We start from the raw sequence: 22,863 nt of genomic DNA, 5'->3' as shown, positions 1-22,863 counted from the left end.
ATCATCAGAGAGATGCAAATTAAAACAACAATGAGGTGTCACCTCACACCTGTTAGAATGGTCCTCATCAACAAAGCATCAAACAACAAGTGTTGGCGAGGGGGTGGAGAAAAGGGGACTCTAGTACACTGCTGGTAGGAATGCAGACTGGTGCAGCCGCTATGGAAAACAATATGGTATTACCTCAAAAATTTAAAAATTGAACTTCCATTTGACCCAGTGATCACGCTTCTAGGAATATACCCTAAGAAGCCTGAAACACAAATCAGAAAGAATATATGTACCCCCATGTTCATAGCAGCACTATTTACAATAGCTAAGATCTGGAAACAGCCCAAGTGTCCATCAGTAGATGAATGGATAAAAAAGCGGTGATACATATACACAATGGAGTACTATGCAGCGGTAAGAAAGAAAGATCTCTTATCCTTTGAGACGACATGGAGGGCCTTAGAAAGTATTATCCTAAGTGAAACAAGCCAAGCAGAAAAAGACAAATACCACATGATCTCACTTATATATGGAATATAATGAACATAACAGTCTGAGGAATAGGGTAGGCCCAGAAACATGGAAGTAGGGTACAGACTGACAACCCTCAGAGGAGGGGGTGGTGGGGGGAGGGAGGAGATAAACCACAGAACTTATATGCATGTACGCATGACCAATGGACATGGACAACAAAGCCGGGGATAGGGCGGCGGGGAGGGGAAGAAGGGTGTCAATGGGGTGAAAAAGAAGAAACATCTGTAACAAAAAAATAAAATAAAAAAAAGAAATACAAAAGCACTATCCCAAATTATGCTACCATTCCCTCCTCACTGCAATAGCTTTTACATCTTACATGTTCAATACTATTTTTTTTTTTTGGTTCCTAAAAGGCTGAACTTAACCTTGAATATTGCTGTGTCCCTCTACCAACTTATCTGTGGAAGAACCAACCTGGTTGATCCAGCTGAGTGGATTGGTGTTTGGTTTCAAGACTAACTCCTTAATACATCTCAAACATGTAATAGGATATGTGTGATAATGTCAGGACTCAAACTCAGTGTCTCCAAGACCCAGCAGGCATGGGCATAAGGGGCCAGGTGGAGATGGAGGCAAAGCTTCCTGAAGGAAAAGAGACAAAAATGCTCTGTGGACACACACAGGCCCTGGGGCCTGACCTTCCACCTATCTTTAAGTGAACCTCCTAATTTAAGATCATTTGCAACTCATTTTTACAAAACACCATGCAGCACAAACAAACTTGAATAAGGCCACAACTGCAGATTTTAAATCTCTGAATAAGTGTTCATCTAGTGAGATGCTAGTTGTTCCAACTCCACTTGAAAGAATAACCCTCCCACCCTTACATTGATTCAGGAAACTTCCTTTATAATGCATTATCTTGCAAATAATAAGGTATATTTTGGGCTTACCCAAATTAGTGCCATTGATTCTTAACAGCAGAACCTCAAGATTTGAATGATTGTGATCATAGAATCTTATTTAGTATTAAAAAACATTTAAAACACACACACACAAGCACACCCCTCACTTTTTTCCCCCTAATTTTCTGACTTTTTCCACTGGTCTTGTCAGATTTTCCAGATAAGTTTGGAATTATTTTATTATTTTGCCTAAAGAAAAATAACAACAACAAAAATCCCAGTGAATTACTGATTTCCTGCCTGTCGTTATAAGCTCAGTTAGGACAACCCACTGATTTTGGGAGCAGCTCATATTGTTTTCTTTCCCCACCTTTCAGGTGAGTTTGTCCTTCCTTTATGACAGGCATTCCTCCCAAAACCTATTCACCTGGGGCAGTGTCCATTCTGTGGCCCTGGGGAAGGGGAAGGCTGCTTCCCTGTCCTAACCCTAGAGGTAAGTCACCAGGAGGCAGCAGGGGCTTTTGAAGAAGGATGAGCTGATCTCTAAGAATTACAAAGACGGTTTGGTTCCTCCATACAGAAAATGGGAAGAAGTAGGGTCTGGAGTGTCCTGGTAGGAGAAAGGGGAAGAGGCCCTGGGCCAACCAGCCCCACTTTGGATCAAACAGATAGAACAAAGGTCAACCCACCCCAGGCACCTTGGCACCAGGCCCCACCAATAGCAAAGGTGCCCATTGCCTTGTTAACCTTGGCCATTTGCAGTGCTTGGCATGTCTTCCAGGCCCTGCATAGGAGCTCTGCGGCTACAAAATTAAAACTGTTTATCTGCACAATGACTCTGGGCAGTGGGAGTCATTGTTAGGAGCTGATTTCTTAATAGAGGAGGGAACAGAAGCCTCTGAGCTTGGTTCTACTGCTCTGAAGTAAATTTGAATGTGGGACCTGCCAGAGCCAGAATGCTTTCCTTGTTCCTGGTCACCCCTCCCCACTCAACACCATTCCAGTACCACCACCATAGCCTTCCCTAGCTCTTTGTCAGAAACAGCCCCTGCCCTCCAAGAATTTCCTGGATGCCGGAGAGAGCTAATTCACCAGAGCAAGATTTTGATATGTTTTATCACCAACCCAAATGCCAAGAACAAATAGGATTAATAAACATTAGTGGGATAAATGAATGAATCTATTTGACTGACACCTGGGAAGCACCTACCACAAGCCCACAAAAGTCAACGGGATGCAAGAATGACAATATAGACACAGTCCCTGCTCTCTTGGATCTGATACTACAGAGAGAGGGGATCCACTTCTCTACTTGTTTCTTGCTGGCTGCCTCTCAGCACTTTTGACAGTGATCGGCTTTAGGTACTCCAAAAAATATTGTTTGGCAGAAGGAAGGCAATAAGACTGGAGGAGTAATAGAAAAATAGGCGGGGCTTCTCTCGGGGCTTACTCTGAGCTGTGGATTCTGGCCTCCAGGTCCTAAGTCACACACTAGAACCTGGGCACCCTGTCCTCAGTGCTAAATTCTGGATTCTGAGCTCCAAGCTCTAGGCTGTGAATTTGAAGGTTCATTCTCAGAGCCCCATTTCTGGGCTCCATTTCTGAGATCTGGATTCTAAGGTCCAGGTTCTAGGTCCTAGCCTCAGAGTTCTTGGATATAAGTTCTTGATTCTGAGCTCCAAACTCTAAGTTCTGGTCTAGAGGTACTGGCTTTGTGCTCTGTGTTTTGGGTTCTGGCTTCTGAATTTGGTGATGCAGGTTGTAGACTCTCAGCTCCAGACTCTACCTTTTGGCTCTGGGTTCTAGATTTGGGGCCAGGCAAGTAGAACAATTTGCTCCTCAGGGGCTCTGTTTTATTCACTGGCATAACCCTCACACCTACAACAGTGCCTGATGTATAGGAGTATTCAATAGGCATGTGTACAGTGCACAATTGACTGCATGATAATATATACACACAACCCTGCAGTTACGAGCTGGGACATAGGAGAGCAGGACCATCCCTGCCCTCACTGTGGCTACAGGTGGCAGAGGGGAGGCCAAAATGTTCTGAGCTGGGAAGAGAAGGGGCAGAAGGGGAGCTTCTAGGAGGCTTGAGAGGGCCCAAGCATTCAGATGGGCAGGCAAGTGTCTACCCGACTCCACACCCAAGTGGGTTCTTGTGTGCTCTAGGTTTCTCTTCCACAGAGAAAAGACATGGGTTAAGTAGTGGTGGCACACCAGAGACAGAGATGTCCTGAGTCAGAGTGCCAGAGTTGCTCCCCCATCTCTAACCTGCAGACTGGGGCATCTGGGACTTTACAGAAGGCATGCTGGCCTTCATAGGACCAGTGTTTCTCCAGCTCCAAGCAAGTGTCCTGCCAGAGCCTGCAATCTGGAATGAAAAGAATGAAAGAAAAGCCTTCTGGACTATTAGACATCTAGGCTGTCAAGGAACACAGAAATTGGGCAGTTAGAAATACTGGTCTTCAGGGACCTAGGAACCAGAGATGATGATGATTAGGGTCAAAAGGAGTCATTGATCAGGGATGTATGACTAGAGTGACTTATAATTAGAGACGGTGGAATCATGAGGTAATTATGTCATTCAAATACATGATCAGAGAGGGTAATGGTCATACATGAATGATCAGGAGGCAGTGCTCAGAGATTTTTGTGATCAGAATCATTGATTAAGAAGACAAAGGACCAAAGATGTGGGTAACAGAAGCATTAGGATGAAAGAATTTGGTGCTCATGTTCTAGATGACCAAGGGTAGAGGGGCTACTTAGGATTCAATGACTAGAGACCTCCAGAGATCTTGGTGATGTGTAATCTACTGAGGATCAAAAGCACCAATGACTGGAGAATTTGGTAATTAGAGACATAGGTGACTGGTGATATCAATGACCAGGGAAGTGGTGATCATACTACAGGTGATCAGCAGTATAAGGAACATTGGTCCTCAGGATCTTGGAAGATAAAAAGATTCAACAATCACTTATTTGGACACTAGAGATCTCAGTAACCAGCACTGACCAGTCAAGGTTACTGGTAACCAGAGTCACTAGTGACCACCTTGATAGTCAGAAAATTTTATAGTAAGAGGATTTTATGATCAGGGACATTGTTGGTGATTGGAGACAAGTGACCAAACACATTATCAAAGAAACATTGGTGATGAGAAATAGTATGATCAAAGATTCTGGAGATCACATATGTGTGATCTCATCTATCACTGATTAGAAAACCATTGATCAATGACATTAGTGATCATACTTCTTGATGACCTAGAACATTAGTGACTGTGAGCAACACATTGATTATCAGGAACTTAGGTGGTAAGACAAACTGGTGATCATAGACATGGTAGATATAAATACTGAGGAAACAGACAGTGGTCATCAGAGATATTGGCAAATAGACACATTGAAGAGAAATATTGGTGAATAGATATGCTGATCAGAAACACTGATGATAAGAGATATTCATGATCACACATGTGAGCAAGCACAGTCACTAAAAACACTGGTGATATTTGGTGGAGGTCAGTGATCATACACAGCATCCATCTCAGTGATTAGACACAGCATCCATCAGAGGCATTGATAAAGTATTGATAAGTACTGGTGATCAGTTGTTAGTAATTAGATGTCTATGATCATAGGCTCTGGTATAATTGTAATTGAATCATTGACATTGTCATTGATCATTGAATATCAGTCATGGCTATGTCTGCTGACCAACATAATTGATTAAAGAAGACAGAAATCAATGACATTGGTGATCAAATACATTAGTAATCGGGTTTGTCAATAAATGGAAATATTGGTGAACAGATAACTCAGAAACAAAAGCTGATCAGTACCCGAGAGGAAGTGAATGTAGGGTCAGTTCTTATTAGGTTCTGTAAGATCCCCAATTGAGCCCTCAAAAAAAGGATCAGTGTGTGGATCAAAGGCCAGAGAAGCCACAGCCTTCCTGAGCCTCTCCAGTATCCATCCAGCCACTGGGATCCCCAGAGTTAGGTAATAAAGAGGAAATTCAGATGGGAGCAGTTCAGAAGAGTATAAAAGTCCCAGCCAACAGAGCCCCATCCCCTATTCCAGGAGTTCTTCCCCTCCAAATCACTGGGCTGTATGAGCAGTCCAGTTTGACTACTAATCTAGACCACACCTGGGACTTGGTTGCCCAAGGAGTCCATAAGACAGGACAGAGGCATTCACAAAAAGTACTTTATTATTAACAGTATTCACTTTAAAGGAATAAGAGGATAGTGTATAATTTTTACAGACAACATATAAATGTTGTACATAATTAACAATAATTTAGTTTACTAAAGAAAAATAAAACAAGCCAAATAAAACAGAAAATACTGCTGATGCTTCTTATGTGGATGCTAGTACAAAATAAGTTACTTCTATGGTGGTGCCCCGGCAGCAATCAACAGCCCATATTGCACTTGGTCAACTACATCAGCACAATCCTCTTCCTGGGCATGGCCCTCTCTAGCTACCACACCTCACCACCACCTCATACAGAACCTACGATCAGACAGAATTATGTACAGCTGTACCTTGGGAAGGATCCAGACAGCCACAGCAAAGCAGAGCAGAACCCAGGTCTCCTGGGACCCCAGCAGGTTCACGGTCTCTCCTTGAGTCCTGGCCTAGACTCACCCCCAACTCCTCCCTTTGCTACCTGCCAGATCAGCCATCAAAAGCCAAGAGCAGCTAAGGCCCCACCCCTGGCTCCCAGTTCCCCATTCTAGGGCTGTGTGATCCAAGAACTTTTCCAAAAATAATTGCAAAGCTACAGCCTTGATTTGTAGGTTTTATTCCTTTCCATAAGAAAGGCTTCCATGGCAAAGTACAATTGACTAGACCCAAAAATAGTTAAAAAATAAAACAACTAACTCATCAGTGAGTTAAGCTTATGCAGTTTTTTAAAAATATGTTTTTCTTTTGTCTCATGGTGGAAGGGAAGGGGTTGAGGGGTTGAGGGGTTGGCAGAAAAAGGATGTATATACAGGAGTTCACCTGGCAGAGGTGGCAGGCTGTAGCTATGGTGTTAAGAGGACACAAGTCACATCAGCTTCAGCCTCAGAGTCAGAGGAGTTGCTGGGAGACATTTCCCCTCTCAAGAAAATGTTGTTTCCTTCCTGTGACCCAGCCCTGGCCTGGGAATCTATGTAGGACTATGATTGTCTCTGCCCTCCAGGGCCCATCACCAGGGCACGCACTGGCTCAGCCTCCCTGGCTCAGGCTCCTGTAGGCCATGACCCCTCTGGATTGGCTAGGCCCAGCTTGGGGCTCAGTATTTCAGAGAGGGAAGCCCCAGGAGAAGGTGTGGGCTTAAGTCCCTCACAGATCTGCCCTCAGAGCCCTGGTAAGTGGACTACAGGCCAAGCTGAGGAGGACTGGGAGAGCTTGGGGCAGCTCAGGCCTCCCAAGTTTCCCAGTCCTTGTTAGAAACAAGAGCAAAATGAATTATTTTTGCCTTCTCCCTTTTCCTTCTAAAAATGGTTTCCTTTGTTTGCCTCCTGCCCCCTCATTTTCTCCTCATAAAGTTGTCCTTTCTGCTCTCCAAACAATTGTCCATGATAGAAACTCCACCTAGGAAGCAACTGGGCCGAGGCCACCTCTCAGCCCCAGTGAGAATCTCCATAATGACTGGTGACTGCTGAGCAGAGCACCCACAGATGAGGCAGCAATGGGCTTAGGCCAGGCTGACAGGAGAGGCATCAGTCTTTGGGGAAGGGCAGACAGGTAAGGTTTTGGTCCACCCATCCTGGGAGCACCCAGCCTTGAGCTGCAGGCCACCCTTCTCTACATCTATCTGTCCATTTGTGGAGGGCTGTTTCTAGCCCATGGCGGTCACCATGCTGGATGGGTGGGGGTGGCCAAAGGAGAGGCTGGAGGAGGGGTGGATGGGTGTTGGGGTGGGCAAGATGTGTCCCGAATGGCTGAAGGGTGGGAGGTGGCCCACAGGTGCCATATGTCCAGCCAGGGTAGCGGCGCTAAAGGGGGAGGCCTTCTCCTGCATACACTTGGACAGCTCCTCGAAGCACTCTGCCCCCTTCTTGTGCTTCTTGGACTTGTTGGACATCTTCCGGTTCCGAGTCTGGATCCCTTCCTTCTTCATGGTCAGCGGCCTATTCACCTGGAGGCAACAACAAAGCCTTCAGGGTGTCAAGTTCCCTTCCCAGAGCAAGGCCCTCACCCCCTGCTTTGGCTTGGGGCAGAGGGAGGTCTGGGCTGGGGACCCCACCTCCAAATGCCCACCATAGTCCTATTACCAACACAGCCAGTTTCAGGAAGGGTACTTATCACTGTGTGGGGCTGACCTGTACCTTGCAGGTTACTGAGCCCCCTAAATGCCAGCACTGCCCCCCAGCTACATAACCAAAACACACTCACCCCTCTTTTGTTTCAAACCAGAGATACTTGTTGGGCCCTGCTGTGGAGAACACACCTCTAGTCAGCTTGCCCTCTCTTACGGGAGCCCTCTGGAGCCCAGAGCTTTCCCAAGCCAAGCCACGCTGGAGAGTGGCTGGGGCCTCTGCCTGGCAGCACAAAGAGCAGCGTCCCTGGGGAGGGGTGGGGCAGGTCAATCGGGGCAAACTTACATTGTGCAGCTTGTAGTAGAGGCCACAGGCATTGCAGACAGGGTCCCCATTGGCGTTTCGACGCCATAAGGTGGTGGTTGTTGTCTGACAATTTGCACAACAGGTGCCCGCTCTCCTAGCAGCAGACTGGGAGGGGAGGGGCAGCATCAGTAGGCTGGGCTCCCACACCTTACCTCTACCAGCCTCCCAGATTCTTATCCCACCCCCACCCTGCCCTCACCAACTTAATCAAGGAGCATAAATCCCTAAGGGGAAATAAAGCATTTCAGAGCTGTGGACATGCAGAATTTGAGATTCAGACAACTGCAAAACTTTAGAATAAGGAACTCTCAGAAACCTGATGTCACTATCAACGGAGTTTCAAGAGCTGGAAGGAAAAATCAGCTATTTCCTGGATTCACCAAAAAATCTAACTCTATAAATGGGGAAACCGACGCCCAGAAAAGTGCTCTTTATTTTAGAAGGCTGGCTTGGTCTCCCTGAAATCCCTGGGTTTGGAGCTGCTTCTCTATCTCCTCCCATAGGACTCTCCTCAAAATAATTAATTCTGGGTGTGCCAGTGTCCACCCCAAGGGCAAGGCTAGTGGACCTTGTGGCTGCCTAGGGTGGAGATGTAAAATGTTTGGGGAGTCTCACTCAAACTGAGCTATCTGATACGGTAGCTACTAGCCACATGTGGCTTCTTGGATTAAATTTCAACTTAATAAAAAAATCCTGTTTCTTTCATTGCAATTACATTTCAAGGAACCAACAGTCACAACATGGGCTGGAAGTTAGGATCGTGCAGACCTGGAACATTTCTATCATGGTAGGTTTATTGAACAATGCTGGTCTCTCTATTCAGTCCCTTGTACCTCAAACCTCAAAGTTCTAACTGCCCCCAGCCCCTCAAGGACTGCAGGACAGAGGTCGTCTGATTCCTGGAGAAGGGAGTAAAAGGCTTGTAAGAGAAGGTAAGAGAGTTTTTATCCAAGAAAGTAAATTCCTTCTCCTGGGTCAATCAGTGCCAGCCCCACAGTCACAGAACTTGTTACACTAACACTTACCAGAGAACCATCGGCGGCAGAGGTGGGTGGGGGGGACCGAGGCCAGCAGAGGCTGGAATGGCCGCAGGCTGGAGTCTGGCCTCAGAGGGGCCTATGGACTGTAGTCTCGGAGCAGGGAGGGGTGAGGGTGAGTAAGCAGCCTGAAGCTGGAATTCTGACTCAGGGGCCAACACCTTAGCCTGCATCCCTATCCTTCCCCGGGGCACTCACCCCTCCCTCACTGCAGGGGGGAAAAAGGGGCCCCCAAAGCGGTGAGAGTGATTTAAGCCTCATAAATCTCTTCACCCTGAAAAAATATATTTATTATTTTTAGCATTTTACACATTATTTGCAAAGTAGAGGGTATTAGAAATTTCAAAACAGCCCAGCGAGAGGCAGGACTGAGCTGAGAGACTCTAAAAACTCGCAGAGTCCGGAAACAGATACGCGAAGTTTCCTTATCTTCAGGCTGCAGATGTCCGGATAGGAAACTCCAGCAGGAGATCCGAAAGGGCATTTTTTTTTTTAAATTGCTCAAATGAAAATACACAGTATAGGTGTCTCCATGGAAAAATAATAAAGGGCAGGTTTTTTTGGTGGTTGGTGTGTTTTATTTAAATAGGCATGAGGAGATTGTGAGAGAGCTGCCCTAAGCCACAAGGAAAATTACTTCATGGCCCTATTTTTAAAAAAGAGTTAAACAGAGGCCAGAGCTCTTGGACACTCAACTTTCGGTATCCTCGAGTGGGGTTGGGTGAGGGTCCCTGATGGGCTACAGAGGAGGAAATCTGGCCCGAAAAAAACCTGGCCAGAAACGAAGGCGACCCCAATGAACACACAAGTGATTTCAATGATAAAAGGTTTCAGGTGGCAAATCATCTGCATTTGAAGAGTCCTATTATTGTTTGTTGTTGTTTTTTCATTAACTGTCAGGTCCTGCCCAGGTTAGTGTACACGGGTGCTGCCTGCCGGCCTTCTCCCCAGCCACCAGCTACCCGCCTCGCACCCGCTGCCTACCAGTCTCCGTTTTGGCTTGATGAGTGGCCGGTTCTGCCCATTCATCTTGTGATAGAGCCCGCAGGCATTGCACAGGTAGTGGCCGGTGCCGTCTCGCCGCCAGAGAGGAGTGGCTGTGGCCCCACAGTTGACACACTCCCGGCCTTCTGAAGGAGGACAGGGAGAGACACCAAGCCTGCTTAACGGACATAGTCACGGGAAGAGAGTCGGGTGGGCGGGGGTGCCAATCAGACAGCAGTAGCCTGGGCAAGGCTGCTTCAGGGGAGGTGACTTTTAGTCCCAGCCTGGGCGGGAAAAGGGACTCAGGGGATTCCCCTCATGGGTGTGTGTGTGTGTGTGTGTGTGTGTGTGTGTGTTAGAGAGTAGTTTAAGGCCAAATCTTCCTCTTCAAAATCCTCTCTGGAAGAATGGGAAAGAGGACTGGAGGGAGGAGCAGTTAGGTCCCCAAGGGTTCTCTAAGAGAGCGACAAGGAGAAGGTATTTACAACAAACTTTGTCAATGGCCAATGACAAACTTTGTCAATGACTGTGACTGGAATCACACAGCTTGACCTGGCAGGCCTGGGAGGACTCCAGCCCCCTTTCTAGTTCTCTTTTGTTTCCCTTATCCCCCCAACTATGTCCGTGGTCATCTACCTAGTCTCTGCTCCACGTCTATGCCCTCAGTTTTTATGGTCATTCTGCTCTCAGTCCACGGTAATGTCCTTCTTTCCCCCAAATCCCCTCTTCCTCTGAGGCCCTACATTTCAGTCCAGGACTCAGATCAAAGTCGTTCTTTAAAATAAAATAATTAATAAGCCCTTTTGTTTTTAGGCTTGTTATTTTGGTGCTGTTGTTGGCTTTTTGTTTTTGTTTTGTTTTTGTTAAAAGACTATCTGGAATTCAAATAGGATGTAAACAAACTTGGGAGAAAGGACTAATTAAAGGCAAGCTAGCTGGTCTGAGCAGAACAGGAACTCTGAGGTGAGACTAGGTGGGTGTAGGTGCCAGCTTCAGCGATCAAGAGGGGTAGCTGCTTTAGCATCATGTTATCCAGAAAATTTTTCCACATTTAGTTTAATCTAAATTGTCAATATATATGGGCAAGCAAAGCTGTTTCCTGGACTCAGAAGTAAGTTTTTAAAATCTTCCTTTCTTCAGCTGAAAAGAATTGGGAAGGATGCATCGACAACAGGATCCCCACACTAGCCACGGTTTCTGCTCTATGCCAGCTAGATTCTTGGACAAATCCAACTTGGCCCCAGCCAGTTCCTCCTTCAAAAGGGCAGAGGTACCTACAGTTTCATCCCCTCACTCCCACTTTCTGGGAGGGAGAGTGAAGGGACATGCCAGCGGCAGGGAGCATGAACAGGTCCTGGAATTTTGCTTTGGGGAAATCTCCTAAGAAGATCAAGAACCATTAAAATCCCAAGATTGGACTGATTGAGTTGGAGAACCAAATTCCTTAAGGATCTGGAGCCTTTGTAGTGCACACACGTTCACAGACACACGTACACATCTCTGCTCTCCCCTGCATATTACATTCTCTCACACTGAATTCTCACTTAAGATTTGGGGAGAGGAAGAGGGAATTCTCCTGTGGTCTGGTCTGGCAGTGGCCAGCCTTGGAGGGGAAGGTAAAGAATGGGGAAGAAATGTGAACTTTGGGGGCCACAAGGAACACTTAAGGGTGAATGTTTTAGGGTCCTTCTCCTTCATTCTGGGGTCTTAGACATCTCTTGGGACTCTCAGAATGGACTTCATCCACCCCCAGATCTGGGAGATTGACAGTGCCCCCTTTCCCATACCACAGTCTACACTACACCACCCCAACCATCCACTAGGTCCCTAGCATCTGCTTTTACCTGAGCAGGAGCGTGCCTTGCTTCGTTGCTTAGGGGTGAAACTGGAGGCAGGGCCACCCAGGAATCCTCCAGGATGGAAGAGTCCGCTGCTGTAATCGTGGGTGGCAGCTGGCATATAGGAGGGGTAAGTCGGGATGGGATGGTGTGTGGCAGGCTGGGTGCCCATGGTAGCGAGGCCTGGGCGCAGAGGGCTGCGGCTTTCCATCTTCATGCTCTCCGCCAGTGACACTTGGTACTTTATGCCATCCTTGTCCTCTCCCCGGGTTGCACTACCTCCTGCAGAGGAGGAGGCTGGGGAAGCAGCCCCGGTGGTGTTGGGGTCAGGAGACAGTTCCTTGGGCGGCGTGGGTGGGAAGCCGAAAAGGTGGGAGCTAGAGTGGGCTGCAGTGGGGGTGAGGGAGGCCACGGAACCCCCATTGCCTCCCCCACTCCCGCCCCCCGCCCCTGGGTACACGGAGAGGGGGCCTCCATGGCCTCCAGCAGCCGAGGGGTGCAGCGGTGTCTTGGAGAAGGGGCTCACGGTCCAGGGGTTATGGTGGTGTGCTGCAGCTGCGGAGAGGGCTGCTTTACCCCCGTCCAGCCACGGCAACCCCGGGCTGTGCAACAAGTGTGGACGGCACATCTGGCCTCCGGTCAGGCGGGCTGAGGGAAGAGGGAGAGGGGTTAGGATACAGAGGGTGTGGGCCCAGCCAGGACCCGGATACACGGGACCACAACACACAAAACCATCAGCAGTAACCTCAACTCCAAAGAAAACCAGAAATGTAACAACTGGCAAAAGTCAGGAATTGCAGTCCGGATCTGAAGGACAAGTGGCACAGAAGGAATACCACTAGACAAGGCCTACAGAGAACTCCCACGGGCCAGCTGGAAATGGGCAGAACCCTGTGGGACCCAAGAGGCCGCTGCTTCCACCTTTCCAACCCCGATTTCTCAGTTGCTCGGATTCCTGTGGATCCCACATCCGGGAATAACGCTGCAGGGCCCTCCTCCCCTTCCGCGCCTGGCGCAAGGCGCCAGAGCTCCCAGTCACCCACCCGCCGAGGGCTCACCATGAGCGGGACTGTAGGAGACGCGCGCCCGTGCGTGGGCCGGGTTGGCGTAGTAGGGGTTGCCCTGAGTATCGAGGTGGTTGAAAAAGACGTCCACTTCGTCAGGAGGCAGCAGCTGCGCGGGCTCCATGTAGTTGTGCGCAAGGCCCGGGTGGTGCGAGTCGGGGTGCTGCGCCGCATTCAATACTGCCGGGTGCGCCATCCAGCGCGGCTGCTCCGGCGCCACCTCCATAGTGGGTGACGGAGGCTCGGGTTCGGGGCGGAGGCGGCAAAGGCCCTGCATGATGGGAGGGGATATGAGGGACGCAGCCATAGCCCGACACCCCCAAAGTCCCGTCATGCGGTGTCCAGTGCGCTGCTCACCGAGCGGACCTCAGCCACGGACCAGCCTCGGGTGGGAGGAAAGCTCTAAGCTCAAAATGAAAGAAAGGCGTGGTAGAGAGAGGATACCCCGCACACTCACATGGTGACCTCTGGTCCCAGAACCACACACCCGTGCACACGGGGTCACACACGAGGACGAGACCCGTGTGTGACACTAGTTCTCCAACAAACGCACACACAGTCGCACTTTAGAAAGACTCACACTGAACCCCCACCTTCCCGGTACACAAACACAGAAACAAACTAAAAGTTGGAGATAGGCTCCCGGGCATCCACTAGGACACCTGATCCCAGCGACACGCACACACCTACACTTGGCGCCAGATACATCTATTGACTTTGCCCCCCACCCCCAACACCTACAAACAGCCCTACCAGCGGAGAGCCAGCCCTCCCCCACCCCACCCCCCTTGAGCACTCCCATGCATCACAATCTGCGCCTCTCACCAGGGAACACCAAAGCAGTCACCCTCAGCCCTGCCCTGGCTTTGAGCCCCCACAGAGACCTCTCAGAGCTTGGCGCGCCCCAAACCCCCGGCCAGCTTTCGCACCCCAAACTTACACACGCAGCACCACCGGGAGAGGGAAGCGGCCTCTGGGGGGGGAGGGGCAGCACCGCGGGAGCCCCGGAGTTGAAGGGCCCAGAGGCACAGCGTCAGGCGGCTGGCGTGGCTTACTTTGTAGGAGCAGGGGACAGCGCGAGCCTCGGCCTCAGGCCCACCCGGCTCTGGCCCCTTTGCATCCTCCGGCCGCCCTGGCGCCAGCTCCCGACTCCTGCACAGACATGAAGCGGGGGCCGCGCACGCCTAAGAAGCCCACGCCAACCAATCATCGCCGCACGCCGCCCAGCCTCCGCCCCCCATTGGCTATGCCTTCAACTCCCGGCCTGCCGGACTCCCCAACTGACCCGCGGGCAGGCCTCCTCCTTCCTTAGGTCTCCACCCAGCGCCCTCCCTGCAGCCCCACCCCCTCCAGGACCCTCATCTCGCAGGCTGACCGCTGCGCCCCTCGTGAGGACATTCCCGAATCCCCCTAACCTCTGGGACTTCCTCTCAGTGACTAACCTCCAAGTGGGGCCCCCTCCGCAGGAGCCCGTGCGGTGCACACTCTGGGTGTCTGGGTGTCCGGGTGTCGCACTCCCCAGGACTCTAGCCTTTCCACTCTCTTGGATTCCACCTCCTTTACCACCGAACGTGGCCAGTATAAGTCCCAACTACCTACCCAGATCGTTCCTTCCCCCAACTTGGGCGCTGGGGCGGGCGGAGGCGGCGTGGGTGGGGGCGTTGGGGGAGGACAGCTACCGGACAGCAGAAGCGGTGAGGGACATGAATATGAATTGTGGGATCCCAATGGGCACCTGGGCCTCGTATACGAGGCCACTTAGGACTGTGCTTTACTCGATGGAAGTAGCCTGGCCTACGGCTCCAGAGAAGGGGAGGGGGCGTCCCCTTCCCGGGCGTGGTCTTCGAAGACCAACAGGCCGAACTGCTAGAGGCGAGGCCGTGGAGACCCGAACTGGCGCCGGCGCTGGCTCGAAAGAGGCGCCTCTGGGCTGGAGAAGGATTTTTCTTCCTGGGGGTCCCAAAGGCGGCCCCTAGGGAGAGGGATAACTCCGTCCCCTACGTCACCTGGAACTGCCCCCACAACACCTCCAGTCCAGAGATTTAGCTCGGGCCCCTTGGTCGAGTGAGCCCGGTGCACAAATCTCCTGGCTCTCTCCCACTGTACAGAGAAGACCAAGGCTCGAAGGGAGCCTACGGCAGAAGAGGGGGGTCGGGAACAAAGAAATTTTGGGGGACTTAAGTGAGGGGGTAATGGGGAGAAATCAAGGTCCTCCAGCCCCTCTTCTCTCGCTTCGTCCACGGTTCTTAGGGTAGATGCCCAGAGGGTTCCCAGGTGGGTCGGTGGCAGGGGGGAGGGCGGTGTCCGGGACACCCCCGGGAGGGGGGAGGGGCAGCGGAATTGACAATCGGTAATTGGGTAACTGGAGGCGGCTTCTTTTGCCGGGCAGCCCCGCCACCGCGACGCCGGGCCCCTGACGTCACCCGATTCGCCAGGAAATGAACTTTTTAATAATCCGAGAGGGAGGAAAGCCCTCGGTTCCCTCGATTCGGGGGACGCCCGGCCCAACCCAGATCCACGCGAGTGCCTCTGTCTCTTTTTCAGGCTACCTGTGGGCAGCGTCAAGGGGTCTCGGGCCCAAACCAGGGGTCTCCTCCTTCCTCTGCGTCTTGCTGTGGCGCAGGTAAAGGCGCGGGGCTGAGGGCTCAGAGCCCCATCCGGCTGGGAACCAGTGCGTCTCGGCCCTGGGGAACCCGCCTGCCCAGACCGGCCACTGAGCCTTCTGCTCCACTCCATTCTGGCGCGCGCGGGGCCCAGACTTCTTGGAACTCCGCTCCGCGATACAGGAGGCTAGCTCCCGCCGGCTAAAGCGCACCGGGGTCGGGAGTAGGAGAGCGAGGCCGCGGGCACCGGGTTTCCGAGGCCGTGTCCGGCAGGTGAGTGGCCTCCGTGCCTTTTAGTTCGCGCCCCCAGCAACGCTCGAGGTCTGACTTGGACCCGCTGTCTCTCGGTACGTCTGTCTCTCCTCCTTATCTGTAGTTTACGATTCTTCATCAATGCCTAAAATGCGATCGCCGAGAAACCTCCAGCCTGTTTTGTGTCCCTGGAACCTAGCAAGACCTTCTCAAAGACAACGCAACCCCAGGGACAACCAACCGCCCATGTCCGGCAAGACTGCATCACTATAGTTCGAATCCTCGGACTCAGCGTGAGGGGACGCCAGCCCCATGGCCGGCCGCGGGGCCATTAACGCAGGAGCGGAGCAGACGCTTCCCTCGAGGCGGCGATCGGTGCCTCGGTTCGCAGGGAGGTGGCCGCTCCGAGCGCTCGGGAAAGCAGGTAATTCTACTTTTCGCCCTAAGGCTCGGTTCAGATTTTCCCCAGTTGGGTGGGTCAGCAGTTTCATCACAGCGAGCACTGCTTTAAGCTCCTCCAGAGCAGTCTGAACACCCGCAGCGTCCTGGACACCCGCAGGGGTGCAGGTGACCAGCCGGGCCGGGTCGCTGCCGGAGCGGCTGCCCACCCGCTTAACGCAGAACGGTTCGCGGGCAGGGATTTAATTACCCTGCTCGGCGGCTCAGAAAATCACCGCGCAGGGGAGCTGAGCAAGGCAGTTAAGCGGTGCTTGATCAGGGGCCTCAGGAGATCCGCACTAGCTTCCCTTCTCGCTATCCGGGCCTAAAGAAAAAAAGGAAAGGGGAGCTCCGCCAGGTTTCCTGAGGCCCTGGGGTTGCCATCCTCGAAAGGCGGGTAGGTAGCCGAGACCTCCATATTAATTGGAGAGCCTGCGTTGGACGCGGGATTGTTGTGTTCTCCCGCAGAAACGAACCCGCCTGGGAGCGAAAAGGCTGGCGCCAGGCAGCAGGACGCCCAGCTGACCAAAAAAGGGGGGCTGCTCGTGCGTGTATGCCTATGGCAGACAGACGGAGCGACAGCAGCGAGGCGCCTCGCTCACCAGGCAGGGAAGACCATCTTCTGCCCAAACAAACGTCTCAGGAGGGTGAGGGCAGCCCCCAGGACCTGCGAGGGTTGCGGGGCCAACCCTGGCTTGAGCGAGGCAGATTTATTTCCGTTCGCGGCCTCGGACTTCGGGGTCTTCCGAGCACCTTCGGAGGGACACGCTCCCGTTTTTATTTTTGTTGTTCGTTCGTTGTCAAGAGTTGTAGGAAATGCGGGCCGATTCCTTTTGATCACACTTAGATATTGCATGGGAACAAGATTTCACCAAGGACTGGGAAAGCGGAACAAAAACTGAATTTTCTTATGCCTTTCCACGTGATCCAAATTACCTCGGCGGAGTGTGGGTGGGCGCAGCCAGAGAGGTTTTCGCGGGAGAGCTGGGGACGCAGGGATCCGAGGCCTAGGTCTGGCTCTTGGCTGCTGCGGTTTTACCCACCTCACGTAGCCCTATCTTCTGCGCCCTTTGTTTAAACTTCGCCTATCAGAGGCGGCCCCTCTGGGACCATAAATTTGCCCTCTTTGTAATTTAATTCTTCTCGCCTTTTCCTATGGACACCTAATTCGCCGGCAGTGGAAAGGGGTGTGTGTGTGTGTGTGTGTGTGTGTGTGTGTGTGTAGGGGAGGGGAGGTTCAAAGAAATCCGTTTGATTAGGGACTGCATTCCATAAGGATATTTAATTTGCACCACAGCAGCTTCCCAGCCCCACACTGGCAATGTGCCTTGCGGGGTACTGTGGAAGAAGTGGGGGCCTCTTTAGTCAGAAGGGTTCAGGAGTCTCCTCTAGGGCAAGGCCTCAGATCTGTTCAGGTCACAGCTATCCCTTCAGAGGGGTACCCCAATGGGGAAACCAGGGCTCTAACAGTCCCTCCTGTTCTTTGAGCTTCACTTCCAGCACCCCAAATTTTATGGCTCCCTCTCCTCTGGCCTCCATGCTGTTTCTCCCATCCCATCCATATCCCATCCATCTTCGGGGCCCCTTTGAAATCGTAAGGACAGGGGCCCAACGCCCTGACGTCTCAGCGCCTGGGGTAGAGGCACCTCGGAGATCCTATATCTTCTTACCACATTCTAACCCTACATCCAAGCTGGGCATCTTCCTTAAGGGGTCCTGATGAGGGGGCCTCTTCCACGAATAGCCAGTTTACTCAGAGCAGCCGGCGGCCGGGCGCGCGACAACTGGTAAATCCGTTTCGTTAGACTTAATTTGTTTGCAATTTGTCAACCCGGCTGGGAAACGCTCTCTAGACGCCTGGGCGGCAGCATTGGGCCTACCTGTTTCTCGAACCCTGCCTACTCATAAACGAATCCCAGCACGAGGTGCCTGCGTAGACCCAGAGCTCACCGCCACATATTCCTGACCCCGGCTTTTTCCAAAACAACGAATTTCCTTCCGTGTTTTCAGGGAAATGAGCGGCCGCCACACCCGGGGACCCTGAACGCCGGACCTTTCTCCTCTGGTTGGGGCAACCTAGAGTTCAAGCCTGGCTTCCACAGAAGGATTCTATGTGCCAATCGTCCAGACAAACCCAAACCGCCATCTACCCCCCTCCCTCCCGCGGCGTATCCCCCAGCCCGCGATGGCCCATTCTGCTTGAAATCCCACTAAAAGGATTCCGACTTCGGCTTGGAGCAGGGGGGAGACTTTAAGACCCCGCGCTCTCCGCTTCAGGAACCCCAACCACGCAGGATAAAGGGCCGCGGGGCGCGGCGCTCGGGGGCGCGCGCAGCAGCAAGCCGGGTTAAGCCGCGCAAAGCCGGCGCACGGGACCAGCGGGCAGGTGCAGACGCGGCTCCGCGGCCGGGCTCCGGCACGTCAGCCACCGCGGCCCGGAGGTGGGGGGCCAAGAGACAATGGCCCCAGCTGGGGGACCCGGACGGCGCTTTGCGAGGCTCTGGGAATAACCAGGACTCAAGGCCTATGGCTCCGTCTGAGATTGGGAAGGCGAGAGGCCCGAGGTGGGCTTACTGTTTTCACCTTCCCAAATACTCCCTCAAGTTTAGACTTATATGACCTGGGTAGGTAGGGCAGCTGGTAGGGCAAGCCGGGAGGATCACGTGTCAGGGGTCACTGGGCGAGGCTGGCTGTGAGATTAGAGAGACGGATAGGTCGAGCCTGGGGAGCTGGAAGGGCCCCGGTCAGGCTGAGAGGCCGGGGAACTTACCCAACGAGGTGCGGCGGACTGCGCCCCCGGGCGGACGGGGTCAAAGCGGAGCCGGGCGCTCGAAGAGTGGTTATGTGGGCCCACCGTACCTGCGCAGGCTGGCGGCGTTCACCAGCAGTGCCTGGGCGGTGCGCCGAACGGCCGCGTGGTACGTGGCGGACCGCTTTTGTTCGTTCGGTGGCCCATCTGAGCAGGCTGGGATGGAGGCGACAGCAACCTGGAGATAAGAGACTTGAGCGGAGAGCACTGGCCGCGCTGGCCTCCCTACCTCTCGCTCCCGTCGCCTCTCCCTCCCCGCGCTTCAGCTACCGCTGTTTTTTATTTCGACAGCACTTTGAGGGGGCGGAGGCGCCGCAAGGGGGGTAGGAGGGTGTTGGGGTTCTGGTCCCCGTCTCCCTGGTCCAGAGACCGGCGGCGGGTGGAGGGCTGGCAGGCACTCAAGACGCACACTCTCTACTCGCCCATACTCCAGACCTCTTCCATCCTCGCCTGCTCTCAGGGATGCACGCTCGGAAAGCCCGGACGTCTCTCTTCAGAGACTCTCCCGGGGAACCTTCTCGAGCCGTGGGCACACACGCTCACACACGCCCGTACACCGATGCCTGCTCTGCCGACTCCAACCCCCTTCCAGTAGTATTTGAAAGGACACATACACATTTGTGCACACGTGTTTGCTCACACAGCTGTGGCTTCGTGGATATCCTCAGCTGGGGGATCTGGTCACGCCAACGTGCACGAGTGCTCACACTTATCTGTAGCTCAACCTGGTACACCACCTCCCTCACTTCCAGGCTGATTTGACTTTGGCTAAGTATAGTCACATTTCCTCTCCTATCCCACTTATACTCTCCCTCAATCCCCCAACTCCAGAGAAAATAAGAGCCTTTTAGGAATGGAGTTTGAGGAGTCTAGTGTGGAGGAGGAAGGCTTGTCCTTGGAAGGTTTTGTGGGATTTGGGGTGTGAGGGGTCTTCACCTCAAGAAGGCTTTTGGATTTGTGAGCTAGTCCTTGACCTCCCAAAGCCCCTATCATGAAATTGAACCTTGCATCCCTCCCCGACCCCATTTCAGCTGCCGTGGAAAGTGAAAGTGGTCTAGGGATTTTGAGCCCAAAGAGATAGTGTTTTGCCTTGGAAGGACTGAGAAGTCTGTGGTCCTAGGAAAACTAGTGTATGCCCAGGTGTGCCCTGAAGAAGGGTGTCTCTGCCCCACCCCAGCTCTGTGGGAACCCGCTGTCTGAGGGTGTTCCTTTGAAGCCGGTGATGACTGTGTTACATGTGCATGTGGGAGAATATCTGTCCTGAGTGCCTGTGTGTGTGTGTGTGAGCATTTGTGAGTACATGGAAAATCTGCAAAACTGAATATATGAATCCATCCATTTCTTTCTGTGGGTCCCCAAGAGCGTGTGCATTGCAAGTCTGTGTATTGTGGCTCCCTGAGGATTCATGTGAGGTCCCTGAGAATTTGTGCATTGTGTGTGGCTATTTCAGAGTGTGTCCTCACATGTGCACATGGAAGAGTGTATCTGTGGAACTGGATATATGTTCCTGATGTTGTGTATCTGTGAGATCATTGTGTCCTTGAATCATGTAATGGGAAATGGGTATTTCTAAGTGTTAATGATGTGTGTCTTTGTGTGGGTCAGTCAGTAGCAGTGTGTGTCTGTGAATCAGAGAGAGAGAGAGAGAGAGAGAGAGAGAGAGAGAGAGTCTTTAACAGCATAGGTATGGGTATGTATCACTGTATCTTTGAACGGATGGTGGGAGGATGGATAGTGTATATCCAGGGAAGATGGAGAGTGTATCAAAGTTGTTTGCATGTCTGTGTATAGCTCCATGTATGAACTTATGGGTTTGTGTATCTGGGGAGTGGTGATCTGTGTGTATGAATATATTTTTGAACTACGTGTGTTTTTCTTCCTAGCGTTACCCTGTGTCTATGTCTGTGGAGAAGTGTGTCCCTACGTGACTCATAGTATGTGTGTCTTCTCAGATGATCCGCCATCTGCACCTTTCCTAACCAGTAGGGCAGGCAAGCAGTGGAGCTTCAGGATGTCATTTACCAGGGCACTTTCTGTCTGCCTGTGGGAGGGGGAGATGAGTTGATAAGGCTTATCTCACCAGCACCATGTTGAATAACTGCTCTAATGAGGTGCGACCACCCTTTCCCAGGGCACCCAGACACATTGGGAAAGGGCACAGGGGAGCCAGTCCTGGGGTACAGGAGCAAACCCTCCATGAATCTAGCAGGGCCCAAGTATCCACAGGGCGTATTGTAGTTCTATTTTGTTTCCTGGGGGGGGGGGGCTTCCAGGTCTTACATCACCCCATACCACTTGCCAGCTCCCTGCTGCACTGGGCTTGCCAGAGCTGGCTGGAGCCTCCCATCCTCTGGTCTTTGGTCAGGAACATAGCTTTGAGAGGTCAGGAGGTGTGAGGCCTGGAGATTTGGGCCATAAGGGGTGTGGGTGGATTGAGAAACATGGAGGCCCAGTGAAGAGGGATGAGACAGGAAGATCCAAGGATAGATCTTTTAAAAATGAGTGATAGAGGGCCAGAGACACTGGTGGGGGGTAGAGGGATGGGGTGGGGGCACTCAGGGACAAGACAGGAACAAACAACTAAAAAGCATTAAAAAGGGTCAGACAGATAGGAACAAAAGCAGTGAAAATGTTAACCAGAAAGAGATGTGGACAGAGAGAGGGAAACAAGACAATAGGGCAATGGGGAGGAGAAAGGGCTCCAGAAAGAAGAAGGGAAAAGTGGAGACATGGAGGTGGTCTGGGCAGGATGAACAAACTGAGATACAGAGACAGCCAGGGGGTCAGCAATGCCTAGCGCCAACGATAGCATGGGAGACCGAGTGCCAGGTGGCGGGCGGGCCGGGAGGGTGTGAGTGCAGAGCCAGCGGGCTGGGTGGGGTTTCGGAGGTGAGGAAGGCGGGCGGGGGGGTCCTTGCGGGTCTGCGCCGCTATCCCGGGTAATTTTTCATCTCGGCCGGCTAATCTTTGTTCCCGGCGAAGATAATGAATAGCCAATCGTTATCTGCCTGGCTGCCGGAGGCTGCCCGAGAATGGGGTTGTACAGGGCTGGGAATTGTTTCCAAAGTGCCGCGGAATAAATGGTGTTCCTTATCTCTGCTTTCCAGATTATCAGAGCCCTTTCAGAGCGCGCACAACAAATGCGCCCGCCATCGAATGCATCATTTACCACCGCAGATCCGCGTGCTGATGGGCAGGCAGATAGCAGTACGCGGGGGGCACGCCAGACGCCCAGTGGCGGCAGCGCTAGACTGCCGGGGTGATGGGAGGATGGAGGTGGGGGTTGGGGAGAGGGAAGGACCCGCGTGTGGGCCCCCGGTGTGCCCGGCCTGTTTGGTTGGACATGTGGGTGTGCCAGTGGAAGGGCACTGAACAAACAACGGTGTTCATGTGCATGCGGGTATGTCAGACAAGTATGCTACAAGAAAGTGCACTTGTGCAAGCCCATGCGCACACGGGTGGTGAGTGTGCGTTCTGTGAGTGCCTGGAGATGAGGCTGAGGATGCACAGAGGAAAGGATTTTGCACGTGAGTGTGTGAGCATGAATGTCACGGCGGTGGAGAGCTAAACACGTGCGTGAAGGAGTGGATGTGCAAGCTTTGTGTATAAGTGTAGTGGATGTGCAGATTGTGAGTGCCTCAAAGTATCTGCCCTCAAGGAAGCTGTTTAGGAGTGCACACAGGAGTTAGTGTCGCCTGCCACTCAGGCAGATATGCATGTGCATATTCCGGCAAGAGTGTGTTACTCTCCTGAATGTCGTGTGCCTGCAGGTGTCCCACCCTACTCTGTATTTTAGGGACATACATGCCTACCTGTGACTGTGCCTTGGGGTGTGC

At 52.3% G+C, this 22,863-nt stretch overlaps 1 protein-coding gene and 1 long non-coding RNA gene across 3 annotated transcripts; one reads left to right on the top strand and one right to left on the bottom strand.

The window, feature by feature from the left end:
- Window positions 1–5,372: 5,372 nt before the first annotated feature.
- GATA2 (GATA binding protein 2) lies at window positions 5,373–14,077 on the bottom strand. 2 transcript variants are annotated; one of them, XM_036245511.1, is made up of 6 exons: window positions 13,866–14,077; window positions 12,920–13,196; window positions 11,868–12,509; window positions 10,024–10,169; window positions 7,982–8,107; window positions 5,373–7,515 (listed from the first exon to the last, which is right to left on the bottom strand). In XM_036245511.1, the coding sequence occupies exons 2-6, from the start codon at window positions 13,149–13,151 to the stop codon at window positions 7,216–7,218; spliced, it is 1,446 nt and encodes a 481-aa protein (XP_036101404.1). In that variant the 5' UTR covers window positions 13,152–13,196; window positions 13,866–14,077; the 3' UTR covers window positions 5,373–7,215. The 2 variants fall into 2 exon arrangements, with proteins under 2 accessions (XP_036101404.1, XP_036101403.1); XM_036245510.1 differs by lacking the exon at window positions 13,866–14,077 and having other exon boundaries at window positions 12,920–13,633.
- Window positions 14,078–15,322: 1,245 nt separating this feature from the next.
- On the top strand, window positions 15,323–18,499 carry LOC118618907. Its single transcript, XR_004957111.1, has 3 exons — window positions 15,323–15,801; window positions 15,905–16,204; window positions 18,229–18,499. It is a non-coding gene; the product is annotated as an uncharacterized LOC118618907 (long non-coding RNA).
- Window positions 18,500–22,863: the final 4,364 nt, after the last annotated feature.

The sequence above is a fragment of the Molossus molossus genome, unplaced genomic scaffold (assembly GCF_014108415.1).
Source record: "Molossus molossus isolate mMolMol1 unplaced genomic scaffold, mMolMol1.p scaffold_m16_p_6, whole genome shotgun sequence".
NCBI classification, from domain to species: Eukaryota; Metazoa; Chordata; class Mammalia; order Chiroptera; family Molossidae; genus Molossus; species Molossus molossus.
Note: the sequence above shows the minus strand (reverse complement) of the source record. Positions and strands in the feature narration are given on the sequence as shown.

What these genes read in the sequence shown, in the direction of transcription:
- GATA2 (XM_036245510.1), bottom strand. Translation starts at nt 13,259, where the DNA reads ATGACGGGACTTTGGGGGTGTCGGGCTATGGCTGCGTCCCTCATATCC. An exon ending in CTCCTACAGTCCCGCTCATG is followed by an intron (nt 12,510 to 12,919) that starts GTGAGCCCTCGG and finishes CTCTTCCCTCAG; the next exon opens with CCCGCCTGACCGGAGGCCAG. An exon ending in CAAGGCACGCTCCTGCTCAG is followed by an intron (nt 10,170 to 11,867) that starts GTAAAAGCAGAT and finishes GTCCTCCTTCAG; the next exon opens with AAGGCCGGGAGTGTGTCAAC.